At 48.7% G+C, this 25,569-nt stretch overlaps 1 protein-coding gene across 5 annotated transcripts in view; it reads right to left on the bottom strand.

Moving 5' to 3' along the window:
- Nucleotides 1-25,569, bottom strand: part of RBFOX3 (RNA binding fox-1 homolog 3) — a 305,378-nt gene that overhangs the window by 28,857 nt on the left and 250,952 nt on the right. For all 5 annotated transcript variants that reach the window (XM_078594966.1, XM_078594967.1, XM_078594964.1 and 2 more), the window contains one exon: nt 2,346-2,615. In XM_078594966.1, coding sequence (XP_078451092.1) covers nt 2,346-2,615 — 270 coding nt within the window. The remainder of the gene's footprint in view (nt 1-2,345; nt 2,616-25,569) is intronic.

The following is a 25,569-nucleotide window of genomic DNA, read 5'->3' as shown; positions in this document are numbered from 1 at the left end:
GCGCACGCCGAGGCTCCAAATAAACCACGGAGGAAAAAACGCACGCCCGGCACGGGGCTGCTGCCCTCACACGCTCCGCTCCGAAGCGCGGCCGTCAGAAGCGGCAAATCGTTTCCCCCTTCCCGCATTAAAAGCCCGATTACACGTTGGCCAGCTCCTGGCGGGTTGCCAGCTAATGGGGATGAGATACCCTTCGGAACACACCCAAGCGTACTTTTGTTTTTAATGTCGCCTCCCCCCCCACCCCCGCCGCACACTTTATCATCATCCTCCTGCTTCGTGCCTTTTTAAGGACGAACTCAGGGATTTTTCTTATTGGGGGGCGGCGGGGGGGGGGGCAGGTGAAATAGAGGAGGGGGGGCGGACACCGCACACCTCGGACGGCCCCAGCCAACTCCGCTCCCACCTCCCTCCTCGTGCGCAGTGCATCGAGGTAGCTGCAAGCAATAAGTCGTGATCTCAGAACAACACGGATAATGCCAAGATATCTTTGAACAGGTTAATTGTATCCAAACAATACACTGATTGATAAGCTGGCGTAGTTTGCCAAGAGCTAACATCTTAAAAGATCAATCCTCGTGAATAGATGGAGGCATACAAGTCGCATAGATTCAGGGGAGGGCAACGAAGGAAAAAATGGCAATTCTGTTGCAGGGCCTCACCGAAAGCTGGCCTAACAAAACGCCGGCCCTCTGATAACATTTCAACTACAAAACGGTCTTACAAAAGAGCACAAACGAAGTAATTTCGGTCAATCGGCTGCAAGGGCCAAAGCTGTCAGCATTCCCCTGCTGCTTAATCTATTATTCATTTCGTTGCATTTTCCTAAAACATCAATCTTCCCAAGGGCACCAAAAAAACGCACACACAAAACAGCTCCGGCACACTCACTCTAATCCCAATATTTTCAAAGCTCATAACCTCTGCAGCAGACAATTTCAAAACACAATATAACATATTTGAGAAACTGGCAGTCGTGGCAAGTGCACTATATTTGAAAACTTGATATCATCTCCGGGTGCCGAAATGCGGTTTCATTGCGTTGAGGCCCTCGTCCAGTTTATAGCCGTAAAAGTGAGCCACACACGGAAGAACAAATAATTAATCAACTTAACATCCACACATTGCTGAGGGCTTTCTCCCAGCAGAGTGTTTAAACACCGAGGTCCAAGGAGAGAAGTATGGATGGTAATTTCAGTTCCCTGGGGATAATAAGTTACTGTGTGTGTACAGAGTGGTGGGGAGCGGTGGCGCGAGTGGTAAGTGCTACGCTAGGAAAGTGGCGACCGCTCTACTGCATGGACCAGAGGTCAGCTGAGGGAATCTCAGAGGTAGTTCTGTGATATCCGCTTCCGTGGAGCGTCCTCTCGCAGAACGGGTTGCACTGCTCTGCGAGAGATCCAAAGAGGCTACGCGGGAGAATCCTTGCCGTGTGTGTGTGTGTGTGCTTGTGGGTGCACACGAATAGGGGCAATAAAACAGAGCACTCCAGTGGCCGGCATTCACTTCACGGCCGCGGCCAACATGACTGACAGGTAGCATCCGAAAATGGCAATGGGCCATGCCGAGGTCAAATCAGTCTCGGCACGGTGCGGTAAAAATCAGCAATGAGAAGACAGAGGTGGCGTGCGCGGTGGCGGCCCTACCACGACCTCATACGCCACGGTCTTCGCCAACAGCACCTATGCCTGCTGGAATGTAAGACCCACAGCAAGTGACATCATCACTTGTTTCTGTATACCCGTATCCAGCACGTGTGCATGTGCTCAAGCACCGATGTTATTCACACTCATGGTCCCGACGATGGTGGGGTGGTGGCATGGTGGTTGGCGCCTGTTGTGCTATGGACCCAGCAACCCGAGTTAGATTCCCGACCGCAGCTAATCTCAGTAACGGGAGTGATATTTATAACGAAACAAAACTATTTTTTATTTTACCAGGAAAGGCTCACTGAGCTATATTGCCTTTTTTCAGAAGCGACCTGTCCACAAATGATAGCCCAACGAAGTGGCTTATCACGTGGACATTTATAGAAGGCAAATACTCTCAACGCACGTTTCTAAGTTGGAGGGGAAAACCGGAGGACCGGGAGAAAAATGCACACAACCATGGGGAGAGACAGGCAAACCCCAAATATACAGGCGTCAGGGTCAGCATCGAACCCACGACCTCTTGTATACCGGTTCTCCCACCTCCCGGGGGGCATTCCGGTATCACGAGACATCCTTCTTCTTCATCATCATCTTTTTCCCATGACATGCCCCCACACCCCCCCCCCCCCCCCCGGGTCGTATTTACCGCCCCTCGCTCAAGCAAGGCGACAACAACACCGGCCGTGGGCTCACCGTGGAGGTAGCTGACACGGGCTGACACGGCGGCTCGCCGGTGCCTCCCTGGTCGCCGTGCGGCTGCGCGGCCGGGTAGATGGACATGGCGTGCTCGGGCAGCGACGGCTGGGCGCCATAGTCCTGCACGGGGTGGGCGTGGGGGTGCGCGTGCGGCGGCGGCGGCGCGTACTCCGCGGGGAGGCCGTTCTGCGGCGGTGCGTACTGCCCTGCCGTGGCACCGTATGGCTGGGCCATGGCTTCCGGAGGGGCCGTGGGTTCCTGGTTGCCCTAGGCGAAGGGAGACAGATAAGCAAGCACACACGCACGCACAAACAAGCACCTTTATTCACGGTTCTTTTTTTTCCCAATTGCCAACAAATGTGCGAGGGGATTACAACAGTTTGCGAGCTTCTTGAGAGATAGAAAGAAAATGCAGAGCGGGCAATGTTTAGGCAAACTGGCCTCCGTTGGGATGAACGCTGTACATTTTTCCGTGCTTCATTGAGGTTTAAATAAGAAATAAAGGAGAAAATAACTTCTCCAAAGCAAAACAAACAAATAAAACAAACGAAAATTGTTTCCGAAATAAATTTCGGTCGATATGTTTCACTGAGAGAGGGAGATTTTTTTTTTTCAATTTGTCTGTGTGAAGTTGCCCGAGAGATCAAGGAGATGATATGAATCCCACCGATGCTTGCAACATGATTGGTGGAGCTTCTGCTATTTATTAAACGTTCTTGGGGACAACAAAGTGACAATTTAAGCAAACATCGGAGAGATTCTGCCGTCAACCTCAAAGGGAAATGACACCCGACATTCGGCAAATTGAGCGCGGGAGATGACTGTGGGGTTACTGAGCCCTCTGTGAACCCACGCTGGGGAATTTTTTTGTAGTTGTTCTTATATGTGGGGGGCGGGGGGGGGGAGATGTGTTATTCATGCACAGGTAGCCCTCATCAACACAACGCGCCTTCCCGGGAAGATGAATGAATTCATAAGAAGGAGCCACCCCGAGCCGCACGGTGCGAGAGCCACGTGCCTCCGTTGTCAACACGACGTCGCGTGGCCAGAGCTGCGGGGATTCATTTTGTACGCTGTCCGGCATTCAATCATTTCCACCAGCTTGGGCTGTCCCTCCCACGAGAGTGCAAGAGGGGTCAAATTACCGCGGCGGTGCGCAACGCTGTGACTTGCAACGTTCATTTCCACGGGGCCTGAGCTATGATCGATACAATGCGGTTTAATAAATATCACAGCAATGGTAGCTTCCTCCTCTCACTTTGCAAGCTAGACCACACGCGCGCGCGCGGTGTTGACCCGTCTCCGGTCAATGCCACATTGCAGCGCTGTGACGTTGTGCAATGGCCAGGTCAATAAGCATGGACAATGTTCCTTTGAAGGAGTACTAATGCATTTTCGAAGAGCGGTCTAAAAGGATTTTTTTTTCTTTCTCACAAACAGATGAAAACCAATTGATCATTCGTTGCCAACAAAAAGTTTACGATGTACCATTGTGACCTGTCTTTTTTACGAAATTATGTAAATCGTAGAGTTAATTTTAGTATAGCAATAGCATGGTGGGGATTGCTCAATATCAAAGTTGCTCTCAATTAGACGTACCGATTTTTACAAAAGCTACGTGCCTTCATCAATAAACGTGGCACAAGAAACATTTGGAAAGACAAAAATTAATCGCTCACAACAAAGGAATTAATCAACACCTCTCGCTAAATTAGCTGTCCGGTGCAAGATTCTCACAGAGAAAAATAAAATATATATATCCAGGTGACCTACTTTGTCAGCATTGTGCTCGCTATGTACTTTTGTACAACTCCACACGTGTTAACCCGGGTCTTCGAGAGAAACCGGCGCACGGGTAGCGCACGTACGCTGTTAGATTGAGCGAGTGGAGTGAGAGCGTGTTGGCAAAATGTATCATTCCTCTGGACAATTACGAGTCATCAGTCAATGCGGAAGAGTGATCGTGCCACTGGCTCATGATTAAACATGAGCATCATCATCACCCTCATCGTCGTCATCTCATTTCTATGCCTCGAGGCAGGGCAGGGCAAACAAGAGCCACCCATAGGTCGTGGTGTTCGTGTAGACACACACACACATTTAGAAACATATTCAAACAAATCAAAACGATTCGTTTTCTCTTTTTAATTGATGAAGGTTATTTTGAAGAAAAAAAGCACCACCAATGATGCACTTGCGGGAAGACCTTTGCCTTATAACAGTGAGTGCATTACTGGAACAAATAAAAAAAACTGTGCATTACTGTATATCCTTCCCTACCGCTGCTATGCGACTCACTAATGTTTCCAAATTAGTGCGCGATCACGCCATTAAACGGAATTAATACTCCATCGCTCAGTTTATTATCCATGTGTTTCTTAACCATAGCCATTCATCCTTGCGTGTGTTCATTTATTCACTGTTTTCATTTACATTTGCAGCATAGAACGCGCGAGGAAAAATATTGAATAACTCCAGTGACTCGTTACGATGTCGTATACACGACGTGCGCGCACGCACACGCGCGCACACACACACACACACGAGTATACTTATCAACAAAGGCAAATAGCGACTGTGTCACCATGCTGGCTGTTTGGGGCGGCAAGAGTTGTTAGCGAGCAACCCGTTAAGGCAGGGGAATGGCACACGAGGGGCTTCGAGTTGCCAGCGGCACAACCCAGCTGCCTCTGTCTCCCAAGTGCTGATCTTAGCGCACCACGCGAGAGAATCATTGAGGCCGAGTGCGGCAAGGGGAAGCCGAGAACGCGGTTCAAGTAATTGCCACAGATATTTACCTACGGTGTCAACCGGGAATGGCTAACACACACTCTTTGTACACATGTGTAGGTGTCAACGATATGATCAACTACACATGCGTACAAACCATACGTGCATACAAATACAAAACAAGCCTTAACAGACTGTTGAGGCAAGTGCTGTTAGCGAGCACCTATGAAGGCCGGAATGGTACACGATGGGGTGGGTGGCCAGCACCACACCCGACCGCCTTTGTCTCCCCAGTGGCGATGTTTACACACCGCACCATGTATTCATTTGAGGGCTGAGTCGACCTAGGGGAGTCCCAAGACCAGTTCAGATAATCGTCACTGGTGTTGGCTGTGAGCGGGAATCGAACCCGGGTCGCCGGGTTCGTAGCGCTAATCGCTACACCACCGCTCCCCACTACACACAGTCACAAAGATAAAGACGAAGTTCCCCCGTATAGCTTTAACAGACTGTAGGGGCAAGTGCTGTTAGCGAGCACCTAAACACACCCACACGCACACACGCTCACTCACACACACTACATTTCACTCCTACCCCCCCTTATATTACCACCCCACAGCACTAGAGAGGCCGCCGCCGCCACACCACCACGCTTCTTCTGCTCGCCGAGTCTGGGCCCCGCCGTCGACAGCTGACAGACGCAGCTGCTGCCGCCGCGTCTCGGGCACAAACAAACCGGGGCCATCCCCTCTCCCACGCACGCCAACTTAATCACCGTCCGGCCCACACGCGCCACCGGCGTATGCTAATGCAGAACAAGCCGGCGCGTCAACTCCCATCTGCCGTGACACGGACACGCGCGCTCCCTTCCGAACGCTCTCACAGCGCTCGCGCTCTCACCCACCCACCAAAGACACACAAAAGACAAAGAACCCCCGTGTAGTCTGAACAGGCTGTTGGGGCAAGTGCTGTTAGCGAGCACCTATTAAGGCCGGCGCGGTACACGAGGGGGTGGGCCAGCACCACGCCCGGCCGCCTTTGTCTTCCCCCAGTGGCGATGTTTACACGGCGCACCAGGTAGTAATTTCAGGCTGAGTCAACCTAGGGTAGGCCAAAACTATAATCGTCTCTGGCGTTGGCCGTGAGCGGGAATGGAACCCGGGTCGCCGGGTTCGAAGCGCAGCGCGCTAACCGCTACACTACCGCTCCCCCACCACACATACACACTTATACACACGTGCGAAAAAAACATTATCTCCCTTCTGGCCGACACAGGCTTGTTGGGGACAAGTGTTGTCAGCGAGCACCTATGAAGGCCGGCACGGCACACGAGGGGGGGTGGTGGGGTGGCCAACGCAACGCCCGGCCGCCTTTGTCTCCCTTAGTGGCGATGATTACTGCACACCGCGCCAGGTGCTCACTTGAGGCAGAGTAGACCTAGGGGAGGCCCAGGACCGGTTCAGATAATAATCGTCACTTGGTGTTAACTGTGAGCACGATTCGAGCACGACTCGAACCCTGGGTTCGCCGGCGTTCGGAGCGCAGCATAGCGCTAACCGCTGCACCACCGTTCCCCACAGACACGCGCATATACACACACACATACAAGAACACAACACACATGTACAAATAAACACGAGCATGAACAGTAAAAGATAAAGATCCCCCATTTCAGTTAACACGGTTGTCTGAACCACATGCGTTACGGATTGTAGCCTCCTGCCATAGGCGTGTTTGGGGGGGGGGCATCAGCGAGCCCCTATGAAGTAAGGCCCGGCAAGGCGCACAGCGATGTGGTGTGGCCAGAAAACCGATTCCCCGACCCACTTTGTCTCCCTGTTGCTGATGTTTATGCAACTGCACGATGGTACTCTTGATTTGAGGCTGAGATTCAGATATCACTTGCCCACGCTGACGTTAGTAACCATGAACCGGTAGAATCGAATGCACGTGGCGGGCTTTGTAGTGCAGTGCGCGAACCACTGCACCCCTAATCACAACACAAAAACGCCCCGTGTAGCCTTAACAGATTGTTGGGGCCAAGTGCTGTTAGCGAGCGCCTATGAAGGCCGGCGTGGCACACGAGGGGGTGGAGTGGCCAGCACCGCGCCCGGCCGCCTTTGTCTCCCCTAGTGGCGATGTTTACTACACACCGCACCAGGTAATCATTTGAGGCTGAGTTGACCTAGGGGAGGCACAGGACCGGTTCAGATATTTCCTGCTAGCACGGCGCGTTAACCGCTCCACCACCGCTCATACTTCCACAACAGCAATGCTTATAATTAGATGGGGGGGCGGGGGGGTGTTTGAATATTGCATATATTACTCATTATCGCAGCTACCGCTTCAGAATTAACATCTTAAATAAATGTATTCCCAGTCACGTGCTTTTTGATGTATGTACACTATCGGTAATATTCCCTTCCTTTCAACCTAAGTGCTTTCGGGGGGGTGGGGGGGGCGTGTGCGCATTACATATGCTACGTGCGTATAAAGCCGACTGTTACGATTGCCTTTATTGAAAACATCAAACACAACTGAAATCTGCAAGCTCGTGAAAATTACTCGACGCTCACGAGCTTGGCAATCGTTCATAAATATGTGCTGTCACGATTCTTTGCTCCCCCCCCACCCCAACACACACACACACAACCAACCACCCAACCCTCTCTCTCAGGTGTCTCCGAAGCGCCGATTTTGTCCCGACGTTCGCGTTCGCCGCCTGCTCTCTTCCCGGAGTTGTCGAAGGTGTTCTGGCTACAGCCCCCGTCCGGTTCGCTCGCTCGCTCATCACCCGTCGTCGTCCGAACCACGTAATAACCTATCTACCTGACTTTACCGAAATACGCAAAGAATATAGTTTTAGTTTAGTTTGCATGTATGTTGACCTTCTTTCGCACCGTACGTAGCCAACCGTGTTAATCGGAGGTGCGGGGGAAATACAAACTAAACACAAAAAGCAGTTCTGAAAAAATTAGTGTTCAATCGATATTTAAAAGTGCAAAGCTCTCAGCGGCTTCCTAATATCGGAAGGAAGAGCGTTCCAGACAGCCGCAAAAGTGCATCTGAAAAGCGCGCAATGTGATGACCATCTTTGTCCGGTGGCTAAGCCAAAAGCCGCTGCTGCAAAGATGACCGGAGTTCGCGTGATGGTTTATGCTCTTTGACAGTTTAAATAATTGTGCAAGTTGTTTTTATTCCAACCCCCCCCACTCGCCTCCCATCTCCCATGACCTCCATTCAGCCAGAAGCATAAATGGATACGACCCCAGTTAGTCGAGCTGCAGTCTCGCGGGGTGTGGCGGGGTTAAACCGTGGGCACTCACCCCTCTTCCAAGACGTTTTAAGTAGCATGGAAGAGTAGGCCAAAATACCCATCTGGTGGAAGCCCTCCCGCCAACAGTCCGCACCTTCATTTACCCTCGCGAGAAGTGTCCCAGCCCGAGCCTCAGGTTAAGGGCGCTACGCTTCCTCCTTCTCCTCCTCCCTTTAACATCTGCCACCAGCGTGCGGTGAGCCGCTCATCTGGAGAACTGCTCAAGTTACGGGGCAAACAAACACACACAAACAAACAAGCCAGCCCCCTATACGCACACGCACCTACGTACACTGATCTCCGTGGCAGGGATTAGCCTTGCGGTCAGCGTGCCCGCCCGCCCGCCAGCGAGGCACTGAGCCGATAGCGAGGATCCAGTGTTGGGCAGCCCATATTCTTCACAGGCATATTTATATGTATATAGATTGCGCATATGAAACCCAATAGGTAAGGTTGAATTGTCGTGTAATTATGATGATGATGATGATGATGATTTACAGAACTTTGTCAATCCACTGCTGGACGAAGGGCTCTTCTTGTTGCTATGTTGGTTAGTCATGGTTTTTTTGTAGTTTTGACCATACTTCACCGTGCTCGTCAGCACTGCCTCTTGGTTAAGGTCGTAGGAGGAGACAGGGGGTGTTGGGGATCCCAAGACCAGTTCAGTTATAACTTGCCGCTGATGTTAGTCGTGGCTGGGAATTGAACTCAAGAGAGCAAAGCCCTCACCACTGCGCGGCCATTCCCCCCAATATACAGTAAATATTTAATAGTTCTTGGGATTATCCTCGTGCAACCGTGGTCACCGGTATTTCTAATGGGAAATAAATAATGGATATCTATGGGATTTGGCCTGGTTAAGCTAAGTAAATAATTAATACACAAGGTAATTGTAAACAATAACTCATCTTAACTACCCACAGACCTCCTAGGTACAGAGTGATAAAAGATGGAGTGTTTCAATGGCTTCCCATCTGCCTGAATTATAAAAAAACCTCCACAGTGAACACAAAGAATGAGCATGATGTGATACGGTCAAGAGCACACTTGTACATCGTATCATCTTGTGTCCATTCTCTAATCCATCTATATATGTTAACTACCCCGCCTGGTATACAGGGGGTCGTGGGTTCGATTCCGACCCTGATGCCTGTTGTATATTTGTAGTTTGTAAGTCTCTCCCCGTGGTCGTGTGGATTTTTATCCGGGTTCTCCAGTTTTTGCCTACACATTTAGAATCAGCATGCAATTAGAGTATTTGGCTGCTATACATTTCTACATGGGAAGCCATTTCGCTCAGTTATCATTTGTGATATCCAGGTCGCTTCTAAAAAAGAGCTACATCACTCAGTGGGCCTGTAAAATAAAACAGTTTAGTTTTAGTTTATCTTCATCTGGGATAAATCCAATGCTGGAATGAAGACCTCCACCGCCGCCCCGAATCCATCGCCGCCTCTCACGGTCACACGTGTTTACACGCACACATAGACAACGAGGCCCGCGTATAGCCGTAACAGACTGTTGGGGCAAGTGCTGTTGGCGAGCACCTATGAAGGCCAGCAGAGCACACAAAGAGGTGGGTGGCCAGCACGACGCCCGGCCGCCTTTGTCTCCCAGTGGCGATGTTTACACACCACACTGGGTACTCGTTTGAGGCTGAGTCGACCTCTGGGAGGCCCAGGACCGGTTTTGATCATCATGACCTGTGTACGCTGTGAGCGGGAATCGAACTTGGCTGGCCGGGATTGTAGTGCAGCGCGCGAACCGCTACACGACTGCTCCCACACACATACATACACCCGCGCGTAAACAGATAATTTTACACGCGTCTTTAAGAGCGACATTGCCAGATTTGTATTTTTATTTTAAGCGACTTGGTTCCGTACGGACCGGGGCACCGCAGCACAACTTCCCCCTTAAGCTCAGCTTGCTCAGCCCTCGCAGGGGATAGAAGAACCCCTTTTTTTCAACAAAATAATTGCTGCCAATTATGAAACTATTTTTTTTTTTAACAAAAATAACGGACTACGACAATCACGTACAACACAAGAGGCCTAGCCTTGCGCATGGTGTCAGCGGAGTAACACCGCCGGGGCAACAGAATCACCTGGCAAGCTGTGGGAATTGACCATTAAATATTTCCCATCTCAACTGAATCAGAACCCACGTTCGAATTTAAATGTACTCTGGTCGCACTACAAAGACCCCGTTTGTAATTCGCAACACATTATACGTGAGCTTGTAAACGCTGGGATAGCTGTCGGCCATCCCGGTGAGTGTCAAGCCGCACCCAGCAAGCCGCAACGCTTCACCGGGGAAGCGTTGCGGCTTGCTCACCGTGGCGGCGTTGCCGGGAATATTTCACATCTTGCGCGCGCAAACAGGAGCACAAGACCGCGGCGGACTCGAAAGGGTCGCGCATTCTGCACATCAGCGCTTCGCCGCGGCTGTCTTAACGCATACACGTGACGTACCCCCCCCCCACCGCGCCGCAACCACCCGCGCCCTCCCCCCACTGCCACCCTCTGACACAGCTTGACACAACACCTCAAGCCGTCTGTGGCACGCGTTGACCCTGCGTTATCGTTAGTGGCTGCTTCTGTCACTCTCGGCTTCGGACGCACATGCAGGAGTCACTCAAAACTCCACGAAGCGGGGGGGGGGATAGGCGGACGAAACTGGCCTCCCTCCCATCTTTTATTTTCCTCCCGCGAAGGAGCCCGAGGCGAGCCCGGCGGTCCGGCGCGGTGGCGGCGCACGGCAACCGATGCGTGCGACGCGTGGAGCCTAAATTATGATTGCGCCCAAGAGCGGGGCCGCTTCGACGGTGGATGATGCTGCGAGGTCCGGTGCAGCAGCGGTGCACAACGGCGAGCAAAGCCGTTGTGAATTCTAAGCAGAAAAATACGTGGCACCAACACCCCACACGCCAACACTGCCCCCCCCACCACCTCATGCCGTCTTCCATGCAGTAGTAATCCACTTTCCTCCTATACACGAAGTCAGCACAGTCTGCTGAGATCTCGGTATAACCAGTGAGTCGTCTGGGCTATACAATATTTAGTTTTACTTTCTTCTAGACACCAGCCTGTGTTTTTTTTTTATAACTTCTTCCATCGCAAAAAAAATAATAAACGTTTAAATTTCCAGCAAAGGACCGTTAATTTATTTTCATTTCATAAATGAGGCAGAATAAGAGTCTGCAAAAGACTAATGAGCATAAAACACCATCGCGACGAGCTGTTTCTCGCGGGCTATGAAAATGAATTTGACTCATCGGAAATTGACGTCATTATCCAAGCTCTCGCAAAAACCGAAAAGGCTAAAATAAAGAAAACATTATTCGGACGGAAACCATTTCACAGGGATATAATCACTGCATGGACAACTGCACATAACAAAGTAACACAATGCATGTGGGGGAAGGCTAGTCAGCCAAGGAGAAACGCCATCGCCAAAGTTATTCATTCAAACATGTTTTCTGGAAATTGTTTTGGAGAAATTGAGGCATGAACATAACCGGAGGAAAATTTGAACCAAATCAGATTTGCTGTTGTCACGGTCAGCATCACGACCGATTTCAATTGATGAGAGAAAATGGGAGATCAACGTCATCACAAACTCTGTAAAGCTGAGCTCGTGGCAAATACCAGGATTGCGAAAGAAAGAAAGATATTCTTTTTGAAGGGCACAACAGGAATGCACGTTCGGGTATATATACACTTTGGGCAATTACTGAAGGTGGACCATGATCGAAATGTCTAAACAAAGAGGTGAACGCAAGTTTGGAAAACCGAATTATAGAAGCAACGCCTCAATGTGCCTTAGAACGGAATATTATCAATCAGTATGGAATGGAAACATGAATACTGGCAAACAAAAATCTGGAACAAAATCCGAAAAGTGCGCAAAGAAGCGTCGAGAGCGGTTGCGCACGTTTGGAATGACACCCAGGGACGGAAGGATCGCAAAGACACCATATCGACCATTGAGGAGAACAAGTGGGGTTTGGGAAGGACATGTAAGCGAAGTGAGATGATACGATGGTGACTATGGAGCGGCCGTAAAAAGAAAGAGAGGAGGGAACACTACCCAAGAGGTGGACTGCCGTGGAGATGGAGCGATGAGGTCAGCTCGTACGCATGAACAAGATGGATCGTTGCATCGCAGGACCATGAGGGATGGTGACAGTGCCGAGCTGGGGAATGGGGGCTGGGGGCAGGGGGGGGGTGCTCAGTGCTGACTATGGGAGACCTTCAGCGTCTGGCGATGATGAAGATGAAACAAGGTGGGAAACCGTGCACCTCAAATCGTGCCATCATTGCAGAGGATCCTCGACTCATTAAGTAATAAGGCTCTCTGTTCACAAGACACGTCACCTCAAACCAGACCTTACAATTAAATGCTGCTGCAGGATCAGCGTAACGATGGCCATATTTGGACGTCACTAAAAAGGAAACCTTAAGTGAATTCTATTCTTGCCTATGGCAGCAATATGTCCGGGAGATGAATGCCGATGCCGAGGTCTGGCTCGCCACGACCAAGAGGGGCGTCGGGAGAGAGGAGCTGGCATCGTTTTACTGCTGCCACTGCTCCTCCTCCTCCTACGTTAAAGGAACACAGCGCTGCAGTGGGTTTACTGCACGATACAAAGCTGACGTTGTCGCCTTACGGCGGCAGACTGACGTTGCGGACGGCACGCCGATGGGCAAGTCACAGGACACCCGAAGTCAAAAGCCACACACGCAAGACAACAAAACCTTTCGCGAGCAAACACCTCGGATAATACTCACAGTTACAGAGTTACAGGAGAACAACAGGTCTTTCTTCCGAGGCGCGGCCGCACGCCACCACCACGCCTGCACGAGGCGAACGCGCTAGCACTACCCAGAAAGCCACTCGGACTCTCTCGTTACACGACGCAAATACTAACCAGCCACCGCCGCCGCCACCACCGGCTGCAACTCGAGTCCATTTACAATGTATCTGTCAACAAGTGTTGCTCAAAACGGCGTTCACAAACGGGTATTAATTTTCCGACTGCACCACCGTCTGCGGCTCAAACCACGTCGAATTTGCAAAGCAAACACCGAGACCGACGAAACATTTTGCTCCGTAGAGAGCGATACGAGCATACACCCACACCTGAAATTATTACATTTACTGTACCAAGGCATTCCACAGGTCTGCTCGGCGCTTGCAACAAAAAAACCGCCCATACAGCGCACACACACACACGTGCCCGAAACGTGCACGTTTTGCTTTAACACACACACACAAAAAAAGGTTTTCTCAGGTTATAGACCACTCGAGGCTCTTTCAGACAGGCAAGACGAGTCTTGCTGGAACAGCCACAACCACCACACCCCGGCGGGCAGTCTAGTCGGTCCCACCTGCAGCATGGGTAGAGGCATCCCTATGCAGTGGATTCGATACATCCTGAAGGTGTGGAGCCAATCCTCATGGACTCGCGGCTACCGCCTGCGACGAAGAATATGGTCACTCGGTCACTCGCGGCTCCGCAGTTTCGGCGCTCCGAACCGTCGTGCCGTCTCTCCGTGGCCTCGACCGCCGATGTGTGCCAAGGCTCAGCCGTGCCGGGACGTCAACTGGAGACGTCAAGACGCCATATGGCCCGAGGGTTGTACCCAGCCTGCCGTGCATCCTGAGAAGGGCTTCGCTTGCCATGCCAGGGAGCGTGGAGGGGCGGGGCTGCCGATGGGGCACGCCAGCGGCTCATTCACTCACTCGGGTGACAGAGACCGCTTATTCAAAAAGCAGGAGGGGGTGAGAGGTGGTGGTGGCGGCGGCGGGGAGGGGGGTGTCGATAAGACTTCAGCTGTCAGAAACGGGAATCGCCACGTAATCCAAAGTAACGTGCTCTCGTGTTGTCGAACGGTGCCAGACGTCAAATTGCAAAGTTTGCGATTGGGGGAAAAAAAAGTATTATGAATGGGGCAGAGCGACGCTCGCTCCGTTACCACGAATGTTGTCATAATCACCGGGATTTTCACCCCTTCACCCATAACCCTGACCCTCCCCCACCCCCCAGAAGGCTCCACACAACCCTCCCACGCACACGAAGCCCTTTCACCGTAAATAAGCCCCCAAAGGCCCTGCCCCCTTCGCCATACCAGCCGCTTAAATGTCAGGCGGCAAAACAGGTGCATAGGGGCCCTTCTGAAACGTCAAAAGGAACGGCCTGCGTGTGTGTGTGTGCGGGTGGGCTGTAAGCAGGAGGGGGGTGCAGGGTTGGTGGGTGGGTGCACGAGCAGAGAGAGTGCTGTGCAAGTATTCCAGACGAGCTCTCCGTGTGAACGCATCCTTTAGGAAAACACCGCATCTTGGTAATTCCGCAACCTGACGCGTGGTCCCTTAGAGCGGACGCACGCGCACACGCGCGCGCACTCACACGCGCGTGCAACAAGCTCTTCCGTCATTACTTTGCCGCTCTGAAACGCCAAAGCGCCGGGCAATTCAGAGGAAGCACAATGCCGCAGTGGCAAACCTCGGGCCGCTCCGCTAAATACTGGTGCACCCCCCCACCCCCCACCCCCCCCATCTGTTTACGCTCGCATCCCCCGCATTTTCACTTTGCACAAGCGGCCCTTCGGACACGGACCACGCAATCAAATAAAAATGAAAAACCTCATCGCTCACGCGCGATTGTTGACGATTTTCGGTGTACAAAGTAATATTTTGTGTGCATATTGGTTTGCAGCCTTCGCAAGAGGTGATAGTTCCCAAAGGAGAGGCAATAGCGGCCGATATCAAGCGAAGAGCAACGCGAGCCACGGAACGCACTCAATCATCCCGCGTTATAATTGCTCACGCGTGTAGGAACGCAATTCCAAAATCTCAGGTGCATACGTGGGGGGCCAAGCGAGCACCCTGGCTCTCAACGTCCCTGGCATACGGAACGCGGGGAGGTTCGGATTCTATCTGGACTTCCTGCCATAAAGTCGAGCCGTTTGAATAATTTATTTTGCACTTAATTTATTATGCTGCAGTCTTCCTCTGGAATTAAAGAGTCTTTCAAAGTAATATACTCCATCATTTTTTTTTTATTTCTCGGCTGGTGCCAAGGGTTTATGTTATCTGTTTATTGTACGTCAATGCCTGGTCAATGTCGTTCTCTCTTTCATTATTCTTTCACATTAGCCATGCATTTGCTGCCGTGCAGTACTTACGAGCCAATTGCTTTGAGAAACGCAGCGATATAAATCCATTTACAGAAGAAGAAAAAGTGACAAATAAAAATATAGAAATCCCACAACTATTACTTTTTGAGCTCGCGAGTAGAATGTGACCACTGCGTCATTTTCAAATACAGCAAAAGTGAAGGAGAGTTGGACCTCACCAAACCTCCAAGAGGGCAATAACGGAGGGAACAAACCCCATCATCGGCACAAACACACAACTCACACTCGCCCGACGCCCAAACTGGCTTTGCAGAAACCATTTGCGGATAGACACTGCTCCATTTTGTGGGGTTGAGAAGCTGGATGTCACCTTCTTTATTTCTATAACTGCCAGTATTGGCCGGAGCAGAGGCAACCATGCGTGACTCTATTGGCTCCTCCCGTGCCTTGGGATCAACATCCTTTCCAACTCCACAAGCGCGTGGGGATAGTAAATGTCCGTCTCTTCCTGTGAAAGGTTAAACTTTCTGCATTGCCTCTCTTCTGCTGTAATTTGAGTAAGTGTCCATCTGACCTTTAGATTCCCAATGTCTCTCAACAGCATTGCTCTCAGCAGGTGAAGTGTTTTTTTTTTAAGTATGAACGTTTTTTTTCCATTCAGGCTGCCGAATTCCTCGGTGGGTTCCACTTATTAAGTAAAGCGAACCCAAACTTTTCTCTTGAAACAAAATACGTATATTGTAAATTAAATTTCTAACAGTTTTTATATTTGAAATGTCAAAATGTCAGCCAAGAGAAAACCCTAAAAATATTAAGGCTCCTTAATTGTATCTGTCCATCCTTTTTCCTGTCCACATCCGTTGAAATGCAATCACACATCCGCCTCCCCCATGCTCCCTCCCCTAGTGTCATACCCCCCCTCCCACCACCACACCCCCTCCCTCCGCCTCCTCCCCCCTCAAAAAAAGGTATCCTGAATGTGACTGCTTATAAATAATTCATTCCAAGGTTACCCTTGCATCTTCCCCAACACACTGCGCAGACGAGGCCTAACTTTGCGTGATTACACCTCGACGCTGGCGTCAAACACGCCACTGTTCACAAAAGGCTGTCGTGCAAACAGCTCGCGGGGCTCACCGCTTGCCCGTGCTCCAAAGCAAACGCAGGTAAACACCAAATAAATAGTGCCCGCCGCCGCCACACACGACAACCACCTGCCCGGCCAACAAACAGTAGCTGGGGCATCATCGCATGCATCGCACGCGGAGGATGTGCGTTGCACGATGGTCAGTCGCGATGGATGAGATGCGATTTTGTCGAATCCGGTTGTGTGATACTGGAGTGAGTGCGATTAGCCCTTTGTGAAACCCTGTTGTGATACAGGGCATAGACTATATATATAAATAAAAAGCAAAAACTTAATTATTACACTCATGTTAAGTTTGTTGTCCTTCCCCCGCATCTCCGATTCGCACGATTGGCTACGTACGGTGCGAAAGAAGTTCAACGTACATACATACATACATTGTACCAGCCATTACCACAATTATGCACATGGTTATTGGACCTCCACCTTCAGGATATCTGTACAGCATGGAAGATCAGGTTAACTCCCTCGCCTAGTATAACAGGAGGTCGTGAGTTCGATCCCGACCCTGACGCCTGTACATTTGGAGTTTACATGTTCTCCCCATGGTCGCGTTGATGTTTTCTCTGGGTCCTCCGGTTTTTCAATCCACATTCAGAATCAACATGCGTTTAAGAGTATTTGGCTATACATTTCCACATGATAAGCCACTTCATTGGGCTATCATTTGGTGACCAGGTCGCTTGTGACAAAGAACTATATAGCTCAAGAGGGCCTTACCTGGTCAAATAAAAAATAGTTTAGTTTTAAAATACACTCTAGAGAGACTCTCTAGAGCTCCGTATAGTGGAGGCCCTCATTCCGTACTTTACCCTACGGTTCTTTTTAACGGCATTTAACGTGGCCGCGTTACCGATTTCCTACCCTCGAAGGTCCTGTAAGGGCCAACACTTCCAACGGTCTGGGGCTGTGCTCGTCTTTTTGCAAAAGAGTTGCCGAGCTCAATGGGCCTCATCAGCTGAAATAAAGCCTTGGTCTGAGTTTTCATCGTATAGGGTGGTTCCAGATGTCCTGTGACCTCCGTTCAGTCCCCTAAAACTGAATATATTTTTCAAGAAAGGTTGATTTAAAACAGAAATGAATATGTAAAGTTAAAGCAAGTTAGGGGTCAATTAATTAGGTATCTGGACTACCCTGTACAGCACTTTGTAATAATATTGCATGCAAATGTCAGTTTCGGGAATGTATCGTTTTCTTATCTCAATTGTTTCTGTTCCACACTAACTACACCGTGAAAATTGTTTCCCCCTCCGTGAATGTGCAGCTGGTGCTCCTTCAAAGAGAAACTGGCTTTCTCAAATAGCTCGTAGCTGGTTACGAAGGAAAACGACACCAACATAATTATGGTAACGAGATTATGTTTGAGATGAGAACTGAATACGTTACACAATCCTGACAATATTGTGACGAGAAGCGGTAACGCTGTAGGATGTGTGCAGGAACTGTGAACGTCGTTTTCAAACAACACGTTTATTTTGATTAAGTAATTATATTACTGTTCACAAGCAGTTGTTGTGACTGATGACCGCATGCATTTTTCATGTTTTTTGCGCACGAAACAATTATATGCGTGGCTAAAGTGAATGCAGTCAAATGTATGCCTCTTGGTTATGGTTACATTGATCATTTGTATGTTTTTGGATACGATAAATGTTACATTTTAAATGATAAATGATCAAGGAGGCAAAATCATCGTACATTTTTTATATTTCCATATAAGTTGAAGGCCCCCTTATCTGATTTGATACTGAAGGCACTATTGGCTGATCCCTGTTAATCTCACTTTAGGGGGCTCGGTATATATCCGTGCAGCTAAGCTATCTGCAGTTAAATGCAACGGAATATTGTGAATTTGGTTGGCTCCCCTTAACGGTGGAAAGGGAGCGAGTGAACATTTCGTGAATTTAGAACTTTGTCAAGGGCATTTCTGGGTGACATCTGCGGATGGTAGGGTGAAATCGGTGGCACTTCTGCCCACCTCCTCCTATCCACAAATAATACATTGGAAGAATCCATCTACGGATGAGAGGAGTTTCCGCAGACCATTTGAGCATGTGGATAAAATAAAATATAAAAGGTAAAGGTGCAGCCCTGCATTTGCTTGCTAATGCCACAATAGCTGGTGGGCGGGCCTCCATGAGAGAGAGGGTTCCAGAGAGGCCCCTCTAAAGGATATTTGGCCTACGTTTCCACGAAGGCCAGACATCTTCAAAGAGTTTCGATTTAAAGCTTTCGTGACTGCAGGGATTCATCTTCTTGGTTATTTCGGTAAAGTCACGTATTATATTATTTTATTTTATTATGTTTTATTTTTATTATTTTATTACTTCCCTTCTACGTGACTTTACCGAAAGAACCAAGAAGATCTTCAAAGAGGTGGGAGTAACATTCTACCCCACCACACACAACCTGCCGATCTACTAATGGTGGGTGCACCCATTTATACTGCTGAGAAATCGAACTGGCGACATCTGGATGAAAACTCCAGTGACATTACCGTTGACCGTAGCTATGCAGCGGATGATACAAGTGGGAAATTTGGCCACGATAAGAACTGTGTAATTAAATGTAAAACTAGCTTTGTGCAATGATTTTTATGTTACATTTCTGGCATTTCTATGCTTAATTTCCCACCACTGCCTTCTAATATGGAGACTTGGAAGGCCTAATATGAGTAGCAAATGCAGGCAGAAGTCTTTCTGAAATCGTGTAAGAAGCATATGCATACTCTTTGGTTCTTTCGGCATATGCATCTTCTCGCAAAGCCACGGGTGCACAGATATAGCATCCGTTCAATTATGGAGGTGCAGTGTAACATTTTCTTCTCCTAAAATTGTGTTTTATTAATAAGACACGGCTTCTAGCCTAGTTATGTTTTTTTTCCCCAGGCCTTGAGCACACATTCAGAGCGATAGACACATGAGAGGGCCCTATGCAGCAAGATTCACTAAGAGGATAAATAAATACGCATCCCACACTTTTTAAGTGCAGTGGAAACTGACAATTGTAATCATAGTATCGTACAGCCATGTGTCACTCCACTGCTGGACGAATACCTCTCCGCACCTGGTCAGCACCTACCGGACATCTGTGAAACCTATTGGACATCCGTGAAAAAGAGCTTTATAGTGCATCTGATTCCTCCAGTATAAATAAATATTCTGAATCTGAATCCTGGGTGGTGGTGTTGTTCAACAACATTTTGGCTACGCTCATCAGTGCGGGGTTGTTGTACTGGAGTGGGCGGAGGGGGCAGGACCGGCTCGAATATCACTCGTCGCTCAGTTTAGCTATGGCCAGGAATCAAACTCATGTTATCGGAATCAAGAGCACAGTTCGCCAACTAGGTGAGTGCACTTCAGGTATTGTTGATATGAACACGTGGATCAGTTCCGAGTACAAATACAATCCTAAACGGATCTGATCCACCTATCAGTTTTTTTATCTGATCCTGAGAAAATTGGATCAGATTTGCACAATTGCATAATAATGTATCACACTCGTCAAAGTGTTTAAAGCGTGAGGAAACAGCAGTGTCTGGAGAAACCCCACTCGTACAAGGGGATAACGCTGAAATATTGGCAAAGGTAAATACAAATTAAAATATATTTATTAGAATCATCTTATTTATAGCAAAAACAAGTTTTCATACAATTTACACACTTCATAAATCGATGTTTTTAGTGCATAATTAAATGTGCATATGTTGAACATTAAATGGATGCATTGCACATATACAATATAGGGCGTAGTGTACATGTTCAATAACAGTAATTATTACTGTCATTGGTAAATTAGCTCTACATTTAGTTGAAAACAGAGGTCTGAACATGGACTGATCCAGGGCGATGCTTTCCCACAGCTTTAGCGGCACGATGCTCACTGCTCAAAAGTTAACTTGAACACTCGCAGAGTTTGTGTTATGGCTATTTCGTAGATATCATGGCCATTTATGTAAGTTCATTCGCATTGGTTTGCATGAGAACCAGTTTGACAAAAATTGGCGTGGCACAATCTTAATTCCGATCTCACACGCGATGACGCTATTTCCGTGCGTCCGATCATCCGCACCGATCCGCTCGCTGCGCAAACAATCGGAGTAGATTTCCGATTGGGAGCACAACTGGTGATAAACTCCCACCACTCCCTGCCGAGTCATCAACCCTGCACTTTTGAAACACTATAATATTTAGGTTAGGTGGAGCAACATTTTATAGATTAAAAAAAAATAATAATGCAGATCCACAAAAATTATACTAATTGTATTTACGTAGCATGTGAATGCGACCGTTTCTCAGGACGCTGTGCAGAAACAGTGGACATCTGTGACAAAGAGCTTCATCGCTCATCAGATCCCTCCAGTAAAAAAACATATTCTCATTCTGTATTTATACTTAAGAGATAGGATGCAAAAGTAGAGTTGTCTTCAAAATGCTGCAAAGGTCAGGTTGCAGAGAGTCAATGAATTACCGGTAAATTTTGTAGGATTTTTCAAGAACGACAAATAAAATAAAACACAATCTCAAAATCATGGGACCTCCCTTGCCGGTATCAAAATATAAGAACAGGTTTTACCCTTTCTGGCAATAAAACATGTGTTAAGAATCATCAGGGAGAGATGCATGCTTGGAATTCCCCCGAGAGTTAAGCAGAGAAAGAACACGGGGAAAACAGGGAACAAATGCAAATGAAAGTCATCGTATCGACCGTTAAGGGAAGTAAGTGGGTTTGGGCAGGACGCGTCACGGCTCGAAGTGATGGTGGCGAGCGGATGAGACTGGTGCCAGAATCGTCGCTCAGCGACAGCGCGCCTGAGAGAGAGAGGATGATCACCGCGGATATGGAACAACGAGAAGAGCTTCTGTGTAGAACAGCGAGAAGGATCTTCGCTTCACAAGACTATAACACGCGGCGGTGGTGTGGGAAGGCCTTCAGTGGTGGATTGACCAAGGTCCGCTGATGATTTTCCAAATGATCCTTTGAGAGTAGGCAGTATTGTTCACTTTAAAGCGAACGTCCAAGAACGTTCATGTCCTGTAATATAATGTACCAGGGAAGATGTGTCTATGTCAATTATTTGAGCTCGTGGCGATTAATGCGCATCATTCATAGTCAATCCACGGCTGAAGGCTTCGCCAAACGGCCAACACCCTTCGTGATTCTGCGGTGCAATAATCCACCCAGCACCTGCAAAATAACTGATTTCATCGCTCCATATATTTGGTGGATCTGCTCTCAGATGCGTTCCATTCTTTGGTCGCCACTCCGTGATGATTATTGACCTTCGGTGCACTAACACCTTCAGTTACAGAGTTGACATCCTGGGCTGGCTGGAGAGTTTGTAATGCGTAGGTCAAGAGATGATGATGGATGAAGACGAAAATAAAAATTGCTTGGATTTTCAACTCATCACGTGGCTATACAGCCCCATCGAAAAAAAAGCCACGTAATCTTATAACAGCCCACTTAAATGTTTTATTGAAAGCCAGGAAACCAAAAATTAAATGTCTAAAGTGCAATAGTAAAGGTAATCTACTATAACATGTTTAAAGGAAACAAACAAATCAATATCAAGTTCTTGACAGAGGACAAATGGAGACTGTAGTTATGTTTACAAATGCATGTGCCACCATTTTGGCTTGGGCTCCCTCTGATCAGGTGACCGCGCGGAAGCCAATCGTGAGACCGCTGCCCTGCGGCACAGAGTCATTAGCAACCTATACTTTTATATTCCAGTACAGCAGTTTGGTTTTTATATACGTAACACCCTCTTCCCGTCTCCGTGCCAAATTTGCTGCCAGAAAAGCGGCGCTTCTGCTTCCAGGAAGCATTCGTGGTCCGTTTGCTACTCAATGTCCCGAAGCTTTAACGAAGCTGGAACGCATGGGCTTGGTGGGGGGGGGGGGTGTGGGAGGAATGAGGTGGGCAGCGGGTGGTTGTGGGTGGAGGTGGTGGGGGGGGGCGCGTATGACCCAACGTGCAACAAACGGCATGCTCTAATGACAGCGGTGGCCAGAAGAGGCCCATAAATAACATTCATCAGCCGTTCTAATGGACTCTTCCCAAGCAGCCTCATTAATCGCATGTCAGCATGCAGGCCTTCCACGGGCGGCTGCTGCCACATTTTCCGCATGCATTCGACAAGGTCCAGTAACCTTCCCCACACGTGAAAGATGAACTTTTTCACGGGTTTTTTTGGTTTTGTGAGGAGGCTAAAATTGGTATAGTTAGGGGCTGCAGAATGTTTGCGGCGGGAGATGGCATGAGGGAAGGGGATCGGGGGTGGGGGGGAGAGGCCGGGAGTGGGGTTATATTTACATAAGATTTAGACGAAAATGCGGAAACGTGCCATCATTTAAAAAAGAAAACATATTGTTTGATTACATGCAAGAGGAAGCAGGCTCAATTTTAACTAGACAGCATGTCTTGTAAGACATCAGTCTTCTCATCGTTTTTTTTTATACACGTGTGTGTAAAACCCATGCCTCCGAGCTGTGTTCTCTCATCAGATATTGTTTATACACTGCAACTTTCAAGCGGACGCAAGAGAAAAAAAATCTCTCAAATCCTTCTCGCACGCTCGCCACGACTCAGCCGTCACGCGCGCGCGCACGCACGTGGAGGCGGGCGGGACGGGTGGGGATGCAATGAATAAAGCAACGCAAATGTAGAGTGCGTTTTAAAGAAGCTCCAATGAATTTCAAGAGCATCTCACCACGTAGCGGTGTGACCCCCCCCCCCACCACCACCAAAAAAAAAGGCTCCGACTGTGAACATTACCTTCTGACTAAATTATACAAAAAATAATGATGGTTATTACGCATCCATTGTTCCTGATGTGTTAATTTGGCAAAGAAATCATGCATCTCAATTAGCTCTCACCTGGCTAAGTAAAGGACGTTAAATTGAATTAGCGAGTATTTAACAACTTTTTTTAAGCAAAGCAAGCCCTTGAGCAAATCACGGGAACAACAATAATACAAATCCGTATGGCCAGGCTTACATTTGTATGAAACATCACACAAGAGGAGCTGCGCTTAATCACAAGCACCGTAATTACTGTTAAACGTGCATGTGTTTACACACTTTGCATATCGTAAATGCTCTTGCATGCTAATTTCGCATGCGTATAGGCACACCGCTCCACGCGAATGAGTGCAGGGGTACATTTGAACAAACGTACACGCACGCACTCTCCACATATCCTGAATGAAGCTGCTGCATAAGCAAATGCCGAGCTGATATATAAAATACCGTGGATAGCTTTACCGTGCAATTAACGTGGGGACCCGAGTGTGATTCCCCACCACAGCTGATGTCCGAACCGGTCGTGCTCTTGTCTCTCGCCCCACGTGTCCTTAAATCACAACTGTGTTGATACATTATGTGCTTATGCCTAGCTTCTCGTGCGTTACGGGAATATACACGCACTACGATGACGACGACAGAAACAACTGCTGAGACCTCTTGCACTGACACTCCCGACTGACAAAGTGTGAAAAAAAAGCTTCCTCCAGTCGAAATAAAAATTCTGATTCTGATCAGAGAGAGTGGTGAGAATCACAAAATGTAAAATCCACACTTGAACAGAGCGCTTGCTAAACGACAGAGCAGCCCTGTTTCCACAATCGGTATCGTGAGCTTTGGCCGATGAGCATTTGACTGCCGAGGCAGGTTTAATCCCATAATAACCACCAAAGTGGCCCATTAGCAGAGAGACTTTAATTAGCAGAGCACCCGGGGTGAACGACAACAAAACAAGAGTCGGTGGCGTTTGAAAATTAAGGTCACGTCTCCTTTGTGCCTTGGGATCGGACCGCCGACTGCGATAAACCAGTCTTTTTTTTTTACATTTTTAAATAAAACTCTTTTAATGAATCCCCAGCGCTGCGAGGAGCATGCCCCTTTGGAAGCACGCCGTGGTATTGGGAGAAGCCAAATGCGCCGTAGCGTTACGGACCCCGGCGAGAAGGGCCGTGAGCACGGAGGCATTACTCATTGGCGCTGCCGCGTCGGCAATGAGCACAGCGAAGAATGTTTAAGAATTAAAGCAAAGCAAAAAAAAAAAGATTCAATTACCGGGCAGCGTTAAAAGTAATTGATTGCGAACGGAGAATATTTTTTGGAGTGTTCAGTGCTGTGTGTCTCTACGAAATGAGGCATAGGATTGGTGCTTTAGCTGGTGTCGCAGTCCAGTAATGAACACAATTTTTGTGGGCGTTATCCACACCGCACTTTCATTTTCAGGGTGGTTGCACGTTTGATGGCTCGGGGAACATGCGCTTAAGCTCCCAACTTCCCAACCCGAGCCAGATATGCGCGTCGGCCAAGATTAAGCGCAGACGAAGTTAGCGCAGCCACTGCGTCACGCTGCTAATGGAGCATAAGCGTGCCTCAAATTGGCCTCTGCTCACGGATTGCTGTACCAACAGGACTTGAGAGAAGGCACAGAGGACAAAACACCGAAAAACACACGGGTTATCTTTTTTTTTTACACGCCGAAGAAACATCAAATCATCTTCTTTTTTGGCAGGCAGGCGGGGAAGGCGACCGCCATACGAGTGCCAGCGGAACTGGCAACGTCAGAAGTCGTGAAACTTTCGACGAATTTGAGGATTTTTATTTATTTAATTGATTTATCCTCGGGTTGGGGGGGGGGTTGCATTAAAGGGAACAAAAAATGAATTTGCCAAAGATAGCAGCAGCTGCTCGCAGGCACCAAAGGGGCGCATGCAATTGTGTACAAATCTGCTCAGTCAGCAAGTGGAACAACTTGAAACGAGCAGGTGGGCTGGGAGCGCTTGAAGGTGGCCGCCTGCCTATGGGCACGGCCATTTCTGTTTGCCGTCGGATTTCCGAGAGAAAGTGCGGTGGGCCGGCGAGCAG

Source organism: Lampetra planeri, chromosome 5 (genome assembly GCF_965212315.1).
Source record: "Lampetra planeri chromosome 5, kcLamPlan1.2.h2, whole genome shotgun sequence".
Classification (NCBI taxonomy): domain Eukaryota; kingdom Metazoa; phylum Chordata; class Hyperoartia; order Petromyzontiformes; family Petromyzontidae; genus Lampetra; species Lampetra planeri.
The sequence above is the reverse complement of the archived record's forward strand: the minus strand, read 5'-3'. Positions and strand labels throughout refer to the sequence as shown.